At 41.1% G+C, this 13,763-nt stretch overlaps 1 protein-coding gene across 2 annotated transcripts in view; it reads right to left on the bottom strand.

Moving 5' to 3' along the window:
- The window catches only part of LOC134349406 (slit homolog 3 protein-like), a 674,478-nt gene that overhangs the window by 32,060 nt on the left and 628,655 nt on the right, over positions 1 to 13,763 (bottom strand). For both annotated transcript variants that reach the window (XM_063053662.1, XM_063053663.1), the window contains 2 exons: positions 13,004 to 13,101; positions 7,303 to 7,442 (listed from right to left, as the gene is read on the bottom strand). In XM_063053662.1, coding sequence (XP_062909732.1) covers positions 7,303 to 7,442; positions 13,004 to 13,101 — 238 coding nt within the window. The remainder of the gene's footprint in view (positions 1 to 7,302; positions 7,443 to 13,003; positions 13,102 to 13,763) is intronic.

Raw genomic sequence — 13,763 nt, 5'->3', positions numbered from 1 at the left:
CACACAGACTCAAGGCTGTAATTGCTGCCAAAGGTGCATCTACTAAATACTGACTTGAACCGGGTGAGTAATTATGCAATCAATTATTTTGTGTTTAATAATTGTAATAAATTTAGACCAATTTGTAGAAATTTGTTTTCACTTTGACACAAAAGAGTCTCTTCTGTTGATTGGTGTCAAAAAAAAGACAAATTAAATCCACTGTCATTCAATGTTGTAAAACAATAAAACACGGAAACTTCGGGGAGGGGTGGTGAACACTTTTTAAAGGCACTGTAAATCTACTACTATGTAGATATCCACAACAAAGTAAATTTTAAATTGTCCCTTTCAAACCTAAAAAAATTAATCACCGTGGAGGATTTCTTACTGTTGTGGGCAACATCTTTCCTGACAAGGGAGGTCCTCTGCTTGACAGCAGAGACTTCTGATCATGAAACAATCTCAGTTTCTGGGGCCTCCTCCATGATAGTTGTAGGAGTTGATTCTGGGACTGCAGGAAGTGGTTCTGACAGCTCTGGACAATTCTCATCTCCTTTTTGCTCTGGATCTACTTTGATCCTTGCTTCTTTCCTGATCCTGACTTCCTTCTCTTTCTTTATACCACTCTTTTTCATGCTCATGTTCCTTCTCTTTCATGCTTCTCTCCTCCTCATTCATGTTCTTTCTCTCAATATTTTCTCTCCTTTTTAGCTTGTCTTTTTTTCTCACCTTTTTCTTTTAGTTTCTTGTGCGCATCTCTGCATTTGCTAATTTCTCGAGAAATTGGATCTTGTTTATCCTCTTCCATTTCCAAAGCACTTTTGTTTTCCTCCTCATCTTTTCCTTTTTCTTCTGTCTAGTTTGTGCATCTTGATCTTGGAAGATGCATTTACTTCACTGGAGTTATTCTCTTATTCATCCTTCTGTTGCTCCCCTTATGGTCTGATCTCTCCTCTTGGTTTCCACATCCACAATATCAGCTGACAAATCCCCTGTTTTCATATCTCCATTGACTCCTTTCTTTTTGGCCTTCCATTCATCCAGCTGGGCTTTAGTCTTTGCATCTACTTTTACAGGCAACTTTCTGTCTCCCACTTGAAGTTCATGCAATAACTGTAATGCACACAGAGTAGATTCTGGTTCTTTATACTCACAAAAGCTGAATGCTTGCAGCTTTCCTGAAGCTCCTTAAACTCTCTTTCAGCTTAAAACCAAGCCACATTTCACAAGTAACTGCCTGATTAACATATCCAAAGCTTTCTCAGAAATGTTACCTACAAAACCTGTTCCTTTCGCCACTTTCATGATTCCTCTGAGCAGCATGGTCCTTCCTTGGTCCAATATGCTTTCCAACCAAAGGCACAGAGGTTGGCACCAACACCTGTTTGCCCTCTATTGGGCAACGGTTCATGGTGCACAGCATGGAGACAGTTATGGCATCATCCAGTACCTTTCTTAATTTGCTTTCAGTTAACGCTTTTGCAGAAGATGTGGCATGCAAATTGTGGATGGATCTGCAAACAAGTTGTAGTTTTCTCAGCCAATCACACCTCCACAATGCTGGTCCTCCTGTTTTTTTTATATCACATACAAGCCCAATGTGGCTTATTGGTTGTTGTATTTTACTGTCATGAATGTCATTCCCACAGGAATTATCTTTTCTTCTGTAAAACTTCTCAGTTGGAGATCTGCAGGCTTCAGAATAGTATCTTTGAAATGCCAATTCAAACTCATTTTGTGGAATGACTGAAACAACCGAGCCACTGTCCAATTCCATTTTAATTAACCTGCTGTTCACTTCTGATGAAAGCTATATTGTTTGTCTATTATTAGTTTTGACATTATAAGTCTCAAGGCTACTCAGTTCTATGTCATTCTCATCATTATCAGACTTCTGAACAACAGCACGTATGTTAGTGCTCTTTTTGAAAGTGAAACTTGACTTTTTATCTTTTTCTCTTCACTGTGCTGTCCTTTTATTTTTGTCTGCCTGATGTACTCTTTGTTTGTGTCCTACTTTGTTGCATACTCTGCAAGCTTCGCCTTCAAATCTGAACTGGTCTGATGACAAACATGAGAAAAGCTGCAGATGCTGGAAATCCGAGTAACACACACAAAACGCTGGAGGAACTCAGCAGGCCGGGCAGCATCTATGGAAAAGAGCACAGTCGATGTTGCGGACCAAAACCTTTTGGCAGGACTGGAGAAAAAAAAAGCTGAGGAGTAGATTTGAAAGGTGGGGGAAGGGAGAGAGAAACGCCAGGTGATAGGTGAAACTTAGTGGGGGGGAATGAAGCAAAGAGCTAGGAAGTTGATTGGTAAAAGAGATAAAAGGCCATGGGATAAAGAAAAAAGGGGCAGAGGAGCACCAGAGGGAGGTGATAACATGAGAGAGGGATAAGGGAATGGGAAATGGTGAAGGGGGTGGGGAGGCATCACTGGAAGCTTGAGAAATCGATGTTGATGCCATCAGGTTGGAGGCTACTCAAACAGAATACAAGGTGTTGTTCCTCCAACCTAAGTATGGCCTTATCACGACAGTGGAGGAGGCCATGGAGGAGGTCTGGTATATGTGAGCCCTGGCCACAATGGTAAAACAATTTGTTCAGCCAGTCCAGTTTCCGTTTAGTCATTGCAATTTTGTTCACGCTCACTTTTATTTCTGACTGTAACTCAATTGTGTCTCTGTCTGCTGTTTCCATTGATACATTCAAAAGAGCAATTGAAATAGTTATAAATTGTGCTTCAGTTAGGAGCAGTTTTTGACTGATTTCTTGTAAGATTCCACAAACTAAGCCATCTCTCAGTGCACCATTAAGCCCATTACTGAACTTAGAATACTCGGATAATCTGTTCAATTCAGTCACATAAACTGAAATGGACTCCCCTTTCTTTTTATTCCGCTCATAAAACCTAAAGCGTTCTGCAAGTGGGCAAAGCGTACTGGAGCCTCTAGTTACTCCATTCGCTAGACTGGGTTCATTGTTACAAGTCCACATTGAACCCTGAAGGTCGATCAGAAATCCAGAATTTGCCGCCTGATGTCCGGAACGCTGAGTATGTGAGTTTCTCTGAGTCCGCTGGGGAAGTCAAAGGCCCAGTATCTGTCAATCTACGAGTCCACTGGAGGCTGGAGGCTGGAGGCTGAAGACAGCCTCTCCTGGGTAAGAGGACAGTCATGTGCATGGGTGGAAGGAAGGGGTTTCTTTTGCTGGTGTTGCTAGGTCACTTGGTATGCTCTGTTTTGTTGCATTCTGTATTGTTCTGCCCAGCATGGCGGGCATACCATGTAGCGCCAAAATATGTGGCGACACTTGTGGACTGCTCCTGGCATATCCGTGAGTCAGTTGGTTGTTACTACAAATAACACACCTCACTGTAGGTTTTGATGTACATGTGATAAATAAACCTGAGCGTGAATGATGTCCCAGGTTTCAAACCTCATAATGAGGTGTGGAAGTTATCTGCAATTGACTTCTTGCAACATGAGATGGCCTTGACAGACCAGATACCCCAGATTCCTAACAGAACAAGCAAGGTCTTGGTCTAATGAAAAGAAACTAGGCTTTGTTGCATGGACATTAATATACACACACACACACACACACACACACACACACACACAGAGTCAGCAAGTATGCAGGCCCTCATGCACATGGGTGGGTTCAGGCACAGACTCCCTTGACCACTGACCACTGTCTTCTTTTTGCTTTACACCTCACTATTCCTTCCTGACCCTTTCTCACCCTCGATTCTCCCTGTCTCTCAGTCATTTCTCATTCAGTTGGGACATAAGAAACTGCAGATACTAGAATGTGGAGCAATTTAGTGTAGGAACTCAATACCTGAAGAACAGTGGTAGAACAGCATCAGTTGATACAGAGTTTTGACCCAAAATGTTCACAGATCCTTTCACCCACAAATGCTGGTCGACCTACTAATTTCCTCCAGCAAATTATTTGTTGTCCTTCTCCGTGTCCTCCATCTTATCACATCTGCCCATGAACATACCTACAAAATATATTTCCCTTGTTAAGCTAATGCAGCTTCCAAGATGAGGAGCCCAGTGGATCCAAATGTTGGCTTGTTTCCCCAAATACCCATCCTCCAGGCCTTCCATGCTACTCCCTGCCTTTTGCTCCTTCCTGCTTTCTCCGCACTGGGCATCCCTGCCCCACTCTGTCCTTAAAGTGGCACCTCCGCATCTGGTTTCCACACCCCCCCCCGACTCTCTACCCTATATGTATACATATTCCCACATTGTCGCTTGCGCCTCAGCTCTGAGAAAATCCCATACATTTTCACTGAGCAGCATTGCCCTAGCCATGGGTCAGGCTTGATGTGGTGTAGCCAATGTCCACAACTTAGCCGTCAGATACTGTGATGCACCCCAGGTGCATTGACAAGATCAGTCTACTGCCCATCATACATTTCCAAACCCTTCCAAGTTTGGAGAATCTCCAGTCAGTTCAAATGAGCAGCGGGTTAGGTCAATGGTGAACCCATCTTTTCTCATTCCTATGGCTCTGGTTACAAGAAGCATTCCAGAAAATGATTCCATTATTTTTGTTGGCATTAAGAGGAAGGTGTTGCATGGTAGGTGCAACAAACATAAGTATAAACATGAGAGATTCTGCAGATGCTGGAAATCCAAAGCAACAAACACAAAATGCTGGAGGAACTCAGCTGGTCAGGCAGTATCTGTAGAAGTGAATAAATAGTCACGAATCAGGCTAAGACCCTTCTTCAGGACTGAAATGTTCAGCATCCAGCATCCAGTTTCAAAATCAGGAGATAAATACGACAATCTGTGCCATTCCATCTACATTGGTAACATTCCCAGCTGAATTCTTACTCTGGCATCTTTGAGAAGGAACATTTATGTGATGCTTCACTTGCTTGTTAAGGTGGATATGACTGGGCACTTGAATACTTGAACAGTTTCACACCCTCAGTCTACTGCCACAGAAACTGATTTATTAGTCAATTAGTGTTTATGATTGTTGTGCTTGCCTCTGAAAAGACTGACTGAATTAATAACAATTCTTGCTACAAAGCTCTTTGAAATGTCTGAAGAATTTATTAAAGGCTCCAATTTAATGAAAACTTTAATGATCATGAACAGCGAAAGTCAAAACTTAAGGCAAGTGTTTAAAAACAATTTTCCTTAATATTTCAGGAATAGATCAGGAATCAACTAAATTCCTTCTGCATCAATTTATCAGTAAGAGAATTTTAAATTAGGAGCAGTATTCACCATTGACTGCTTTCTGTCTGAAACTCATCTTATTCAGGGCAAAATTGAAGTAATACAGAATAATGAACATTCCTAAAAGTTCAAGGCCATTTATACACAAAGCAATCACCTTAATATCCATGTCATTGTGAAAACAAGGCAACATTTGGATCCGTTGGCCTCCTTAGCATGGAATCGACATTAGATTACCAAGGGGAAAATATTTTATATTTGTGTTCATGGGCAGAAGCGATAAGATTCCCTGTGGAGGTTGGATTGTGTCTGATCTGTTTAGAATTAGGAAAATCCCAATCATTTGACTTCTGATTTTAATCCTTTTTATAGACTCCATCCTTTGTGGTTTAAATTGGAGTTAATCCTTGCCTGGGAACCACATGCCTTTGCTTGAAGATGAAAAGGATCAACACATGTGGGGTGCATTGTGAAAGCTTAGAAATCACAGAACACCCTGGAGAGAAGTTTAAAAGAGCTGCCTTGAAAGCTCCAATGCTTTCTTTGAATTTGTATTTTATTACAATCATTTTCTTGTGTTTGAGGCCTTTTCTACAAGGTATCCATTTGGTGAGTGATGGTGTCAGGCTTACCTAACTTGGTAAATATCTCAGGATTTAATAAAGTGCATATCTTACTTTCTGATGGCTTAACATGTAAAAATATCATTTAAATTAATCCCTCTTCAGAACAACCAGGAACGTTCCTGATCCATGCTTTAGCCGAACTTATTTGGTGAAGCTCTGAAAGCTACAGTTGGGAGCATCTGACACAAAGTTGGGGATGAGATAGAAGGGAAAAGAAACATTAGCGTGCATGTAGCAGCCAATGATTAAATATCTGCCCTGGGTGACAATAGGATTTCTACTATCAAATCATTAGCTGGCATTCACTAATCTTTCTGAATAGTGCACTGAAACTTGAAGGAAGCTATTTCTATGGATTGTATCAGCAAGGCCGAGACAGAACAAAGAAATGCAATTATCCTTGCAATGCTTCTTACAGCCAGCACAGGCAGATCAACCAAAAGGTAACGTTACACCCATTTTCAACATCACCAAACTATATCATGATTCTTAATGAAACTGCAAAATTACTTCAATTTAGTGCCAAACTCTGAACAGTTTCTCTCGTAAGGGACGGTTGGCACGGTACACAAGGCTTTAAGAGATCCTGCCAGGAGGATTTTTCCCTCTGTGAAGATATCTGGAACTAGTTTCAGAGAAAGGGTTGGTCAAAGATGAAGAGGAATTTTTTCTCTCAGAGGCTTGTTGGTCTGGGATTTTCTACCACGGAGAGCTGTGATGCCAGAATCACTGAAATACTACAGGTTAACATTGGCAGATTACTGGTTCCTGGGAACCAGGGAAGAAAGTGGAGCTGGAGCAAAAATCAGATCAGGCTCAATCTTATTGATTGGCAGGGCAGGCATGAGGGGCTGTGTGGCATCCTCTTGCTTTTTCCCCCCTTTTCTATGAAAAGTTGAGAAAATCTCTCTGAGTATAAAAAGAAGTTAAAAGTAAAAGCGCTCCTTCTGATACATTTCACTATTTTGATGAAGACTATTCACTATTTTGTAATTATTGAATATTGCTACTTCTCTATTGCTCATGTGATGGGATCGATGATGCAATTCTATAGGTTATTCAGTTGAAGGAGGTGATGCAAAGCCTGCCTCTTGCTCCAATTCTCAAGGATACAGTTTTAGGTCAAGAACACTGCAGAGAGCTTGGAGCCTGACCAATGTGCCCTTCCTCTTGCACTTAGAGCCTTAGCCTTATCCTGAGGAAACCTGGTCTGTGTGGTGATATATTCACGCAGAGGACAGGCTTGAGGTAATGCAGCTTGGAAGGGGGCAGACAGGGAAATGGGAGAAGTGGGATAATTAAACAATTAAAACATTGGTGGTTATGGATGAACTGGGCCATATTCCCCTCAGCCCTCTACTGTCAGGAATGCTGAAGGATCTACTCCAAAAGCCTGCAAATTTACTATTCTGCATTGAGCTCAGCCTTAAGTTTCGATCCAGATAACAATATCCCGTCAGAGAAGCTGTATATTATGATCAATACCTGTGTAATTGGGTGGGCAAAGGCAGGCATAGTTGTTAATTCCATCTACGCACGTGGAATTATTTTCACAGTCATTACTGTCACAGTCATCAGGATTTACTTCACACAGCTGTCCCTCAAAGCCTGGAGGGCAGAGGCACCTGCAAGGAAAGATTTAAAAAAAAATGAACTGAAGATGCTATGAAATGAATCTCCCATTGAATAACCACCAAGTAAGAATGAGACTGAGCTTGGTGCTTTGTGACAACATGAAAACCAATATATCCCATTTGCTTTGCGGTCACAGGCTCTGAATTATCTCTCTCTGCCCACTTTCCAGTTGATAATATCACAAGGTGAACTGCACAGCTCGGTGATTCTTGTTGTCTTTGGATTACAAATTAGACCAGAGGAAGGAGACCTAATACAAGTGTCAAGTTCTCCTTATGTACTTCCTGAGAGTTAGCACCTAGGTTCCCTCCTATAAAACAATCATGTTTCTCCCTGCTAGCAGGAGTTTATTTCTAGTTCCTGACTCAGGGTCGGTAGTCATTTCGCCCTTCCAAATGCAAACTTGAAATACTACAGTCCTTCTGATTCAGATGATCACACAATGACAAAAGGGAGGGAATCCCATGATTTAAACCCAGGAGTAATGAAGGGTAGACATACATTTCTAAGCAAGGGTTTTGAGCAACTTGGAAGGGAACCTGCAGGTAGGTGGTTGTCTTCCACAGGAACCACATTCTTCATGAGGAATGACTTCAGCTATTGAACTGCTTTCCCCATGAGGTCTGTTGACTTCAGTTTTACTCGGATTCCTTTGTCTAATAGTTGTTAAAATGCTGTTTTGGTGTCAAGAGCAATAAATCTCACATTACCTCTGGAATTCAACTTTATGGATCAAGTTGGAGCTGAGCGTGCTGACAGTGTGTCAGACAGCAGGTTATTGCTGAGAAGATTCTGCAACAGCTCTGCAGATAACAATCTTGCTCTTTCTGATAACGATTGACAACAGACTGATTAGAGAGTAATTTGTTGTATTGAATTTGTCCATTTATTTTGTGAAGAGAATATTTCCGGGTAGTTTTCACGCTGCCAGTGAAATGCTATTGTTGTAGGCATTCAGGGACAATGCAGGTCGATGTGCAGCCAGTTCTAGGAAGCAGGTTTTCAGTGTTGTGGCGGAAAGGTTATCTGGTTCGTGAAGTCTGACAGACTAGAGCTCTCACCTGTTCCTTGATATTACACTGTGAATCAAACTAGCTGAAGACTGCCTTCTACGATGGCAGAAATCTCAGAGAGATGGGAGGAGGCTCAGGTGGAGCACCTTCTCAGCTTCTCAGGTAAATCATGGTTGTGGAATGCTTCAGTCTCTTTGTTTAATCACTCAGTTGCTGTGCTTTGCCATTGCTGAAGATTAAGTGTTCTTGGAGGGTCCTCTTGATTTTTCCACTCGCTTCCATTCATGACCAGTGTTGGTAGGACACAAGAGTTTCCATCTGATTAGGTGTTCATGGAATTATTTAATTCTCTTTATTGCATGCTGTGTTTGTTGATGTGAAAGATATAGTTGTGTGTTGCAGCTTCACTGGGGGGGGCGGGGGGGCGGGGTGAGGTTAATTCTGTTCCCAAATCCTCTGTCTTCAGTTCTTATTGGACTTACTGTTAATTTGCTGGTCTGCTGTAGTATGAAAGTACAAATTAGGAGCATGAGTAGACATACAGCCCCTGTAGTCTGCTCCATCATTTAAGAAGATACTGGCAAATCTGACTGTGGCATTCCTGCGCCTCCACAGCAAGGATTATAAGCGTTGGGACTTGACTGGAGCCTGTGTAAGATCCTTACGGTTCTCCAGCAGTGGCATCGAAGTTCCAGAGATGTACATGCTACCTCACTACACCTTGCGGTCACTTTATTGTTTTAAAGTTTATTCCACAATGTCCTGTTAAAAGAAAATTCTGAAACATCCATATTTTACAGGAGGATACGTTCACTTTTATAGGTCCCTAAACTATAAATAAATATCGTGAAAGTTGAGATTCAGAGTAGCTCTCGATCAGGTTTCGGGGTAAGAGATTCAGCTCAGGTTATTGCATTAAACTGGATCAAACAGTATCGGCCACTCACTGTTCTTCCCTCCACTGAGAGCCAGTTTTATTGTTTTCAGTGAAACTTGAGGTCCTTTACTCTAATGCCTGCTTATTGCCAGGGAACAAAGGTTAATTCCTACCCCCTGGAGCACTAGCATCCTACAGAAACTTCAGAGGTTAATTTAGGATTGGTGAACTGTTGTTCAAATATGAGATTGCCTACATGATGACCTTCATCAAAATTGAATCTGATCCAATGCCACCATTTTGGAATTTATTGTGGTGAATCGCACGATATTATCACTAATGTAACTGAAGTTGATGACTCCACAGCTGTTATGATAACAGTGCTGGGGGGTGGGGGGTAGTGTGTAGAGGAAGAAGAAATTCAAATCTTTGTCCTGAAATAAATGCTGGAAAGGAAATTGGGTGAAGCTATTTTTCAGCATTATACAATTGAAAATCGTGTGTTTTTTCCACAAATAAAACAGACAGTAACTGATTTGGGGCTGTTTACTACTCTCCAAAATTTCCCCAGGGCACTTCCAGGCTACATGCACATCACGTAGTGTGGGCATTATGTATTATGCGTGTTATGGGTGCATGTGATGACATCAGTTCCAGTGTAACCCTCCCTTGAAGTGCCACAAGTGAAGTTGTTCATATTGCCCTCGAGTACCCATTACCAGGCACCCTTGGGCCAATATACTCTGAGTTTCTTAGCTTTGGAGGCAAAGGATAGGAATCCAACAAAGGACATCTGGAGTCCATGCAGGGAGGCCATTATGGTGATCAGGGCAGTGAGGCCAGTCAGTGAACTGAGGGCTGGGTCATTAGCTGGTTGTAGCAGATTGGCACAGCTAGCAAAGCTACCATCTCAAAGCCTGTCTGAACCAGGCTCAATTCTGACCTCTGATGCTTCCCATTTGAAGTTTGCAAGTTCTCCCTGTGATCAAATGGGTTACCTCAGGATGTTCCAGTTCCCTCGCACCTCCCAAACACTTGAGGGTTGCTTTGTTAAATGTGCAGTCAATTGCCCCCGGCGCCTGGGTAAGTAGCAAGTAGTGCAATCCAGATGGGGTTAAAGGTGAATAAAATAGGGTAAGTGTAAATGCCTGCTTCACGGTCTATATGAACTCAAACTGCTGAATGGTCTGTTTCCATGATGTGTAACTCTCTGTCTCTGCAAGCATTTGTAAATAGGAGAAACCAAGGAAAAGGGAGAAGCATGAAGGTTGGTATCAACCTTTGATGGGAGAAGGTCTCTCCTTGGGAAAGTGGTAGCAAAGTGGGAGAGAGAGGTAGATCAGAATCTGAATCAAAATCAGGTTTAATATCACCAGCATATGTTGTGAAGTTTGTCAACTTTGTGGCAGCAGTGTAATACAATACATGATAAATATAGAAAAAAACTGAATTGAAGATATATATATATTTTAAAGATATATATGTATATTAAATAGTTACAATAAAATAAGTAGTGCCAAAATTGAAATTACAAAAAAAAGTACTGGGGTAGTGTTCATGCATTCAATGACCATTCAGAAATCGGATGGCAGAGGGGAAGAAGCTGTTCCTGAATCACTGAGTGTGTGCCTTCAGGCTTCTGTACCTCCTACCTGATGGTAACAATGAGGAGAGGACATGCCCTGGGTGGTGGGGATCCTTAATGATGGATCCGACCTTTCTGAGGCACCGCTCCTTGAAGATGTCTTGGATACAATGAGGCCAATACCCATGATGGAGGTGACTAATTTTACAACTTTCTGCAGCTTACTTTGAGCCTGTGCAGTAGCCCCTCACTCTCCCCCATACCAGACAGTGAAGCAGCCAAGAAGAATGCTTCCCAGAGTATGTCTATAGGAGTTTGTGAGAAGTTAGGGTAAGGGTGATGGGCAGGGTGGGCAACAGATGAGTTTTATTGGGATGATTCTGTCAGTCTGAGTGGTGGGAGAGGAAACTGCTGATATGTTTCTTGCTACCGGCATACCTCCCAGTTTGGTCCTATGGATTTAAGTCCATGTTCCTTGGGGCTGCTCTACAATAGATACTCCCAGGGCACCAGGATACAAACTCAAGAAAGGAATGCTGTACATTGCATGAGAACATCACATGCAGACTTTATGTGGAAATCATGCCAGATGAGTGATTGAGTGTCAGTCAAATATCCAAGTTTGATCCAGAAAAAGTCACATTAATTTAAACATACAGTTAATCCAATTTAAATTGATTTTCAATTGCAAAATTCTGTAAAACAACAGCATATGATTGCATTTTAGATGATTATCCCAAATAAGGCACATCTTAAAAAGTTAGGTAGGAGAGCTACATTAATTCATTTGCAAAAGGATTTAAGAACTTTCACAGTGTGAGCATTTTTACCTTGGGTAATGAGGAACACATTTTCAAAGATAACAGATCAGTTAAATCTGGCCTGATAGCAAAACTTATGTCATGGTCTTTTCAAACTTGACTCCATTTGTAAGCAGAAAATTTGAGCACTGTGTCACCTTTTTAGTTTAATATAATGGCACTTTAATGATATTGAATAATTCCTCTGAATTATTGTGAATGATTATAAAAGTGTCATTTCTCATGGCATTAAAAGTAGCAGTCAGGCATTTGTTTTGTAAATAAGAACCTCCCTTTGCTGAAAAATATCATTTCTTCTTCCCAAGAAAGGAAAAAAGAAATCCATTGTTGGTTTCTTGATCTAACTATACGTGTGTCTCTGTTGAAATCAATTTAACCAAATGCAAGGAGGCAAATACAACTGGCAGCCAATATTCTCACATGCACTTAGGCTAATTTCTCCCCCAGGGCTTTATTCAAGAGCATTCTTCAGTTAATTGTTCCCTAGGTGCAGATAATATATCCATAATTATCTTTAAATCTACAAAATAGTGTTCAATGATCAGACCATAAACATATCATCCTGCATAGTAACTGTAAAGTCTCACATGATTCTTAAAGCCAATTGGACATCATCTCTGTCAAATACCTCACCTTTGCTTATCTACCTCACAACTTTGCTATCTCTTTAGGCATTTCATTCCATATATTTTCTCTTAGAAAACTGAAAAACCTCTCTAATTAGTTGTCAAGTTTTTGATCATTTAATTACATTATTGGAGAGCTCAATTAATTGATATTTTTGGAATATTTTGATAGCACGCTCATTAATAACTTTATACTTCTAAAACCTTGTCTCCAGTACATGAACATTTCCACTTTCTATAGTACCTCAATTTTCTTGGTGGATTCAAGATTTAACTTATCTGCTGTTTACTGTGCCCTTTTCCCAACAGTTTCTACTGCTAGATTTTCCATTGTAAATTCTTCAGCTTTTTAGCTGTCAAAGTTCTCTCATTCTTCATGTCCTGGAAACTTCAACAGTTTAAGTTGTCCAGTGATGTTGGACTGCACAACTCTTCTTCGTAGGTGAAGTATCTTTCAAACAGGTGATCCATTAAAGTGTTAACTGCCACATTTTTATCAGACAGCACAGAACAACAATTTCATTTTTTCTTCAAAATTATCTGCAGTGACACCAAAGCTGACTATATATTCAATCCTGTGAATTAAGATCTGGTTTGCTGCTCTGGTATTTAATTATTTAAAAAGACACCTGAATCCACGTTTATCTCCTTCAGCTAGACGGCAGGTTCCTCCATTTTGGCACTGGTTGTTGATACAGGCGTTGATTGGAATAGCACAGTCCTGGCCCTATGAGGATGAAGAAAACAGAATGGTTTGTGATAATTCATCAAAGGTGCAACAAGACAGCATTGATACATCTGCATCCTAATACATTTGTAGATAATTTCTTTCACTGATTCTGATTAACTCCCCTCCTGTAACAGAAGGGGAGTTAATGGGCACGGTTACAACAGCAAGTGTGATCTTTTAATCCAATAAACAGTCACATTCCTTTCCTGAGCATGGCTAACTTTTGTATCCTATTTTAGGGTATAAAACATAGCAGGACAATTCCCAGTGACCATTTAAGCTACTAACTGGTATATCTTGGACTGTGGAAGGGAACCGGATCACCCAGAGGAAGCACAGTCCTCAAAGGAAGAATGAACAAACTTTCAGTGCAAAACAGGCCCTTTGGACCACCCATCAACACACCTATCTCACCCCACCTTGACCACGGGACAATTTACAATGACCAATCAACCTACTAACTGGTACATTTGGACTAAGGGAGAAAACCAGAGCACCCGGAGAAAATGCACGTGCTCACTGGAAGAACGTACAAACCTTCTTAGAGAATTCGGAAATTGAGCCATAAGCTGTAATAGTGTCATGCTAACCGCTATGCTACCATGTAACAGTGTCCAACTAATGTGTAATAGTGTCATGTTAACTGCTACACTACTGTG

This window comes from Mobula hypostoma, chromosome 7 (assembly GCF_963921235.1).
Source record: "Mobula hypostoma chromosome 7, sMobHyp1.1, whole genome shotgun sequence".
In the NCBI taxonomy this organism is placed as follows: Eukaryota; Metazoa; Chordata; class Chondrichthyes; order Myliobatiformes; family Myliobatidae; genus Mobula; species Mobula hypostoma.
This window is presented reverse-complemented; position numbering and strand designations above follow the sequence as displayed.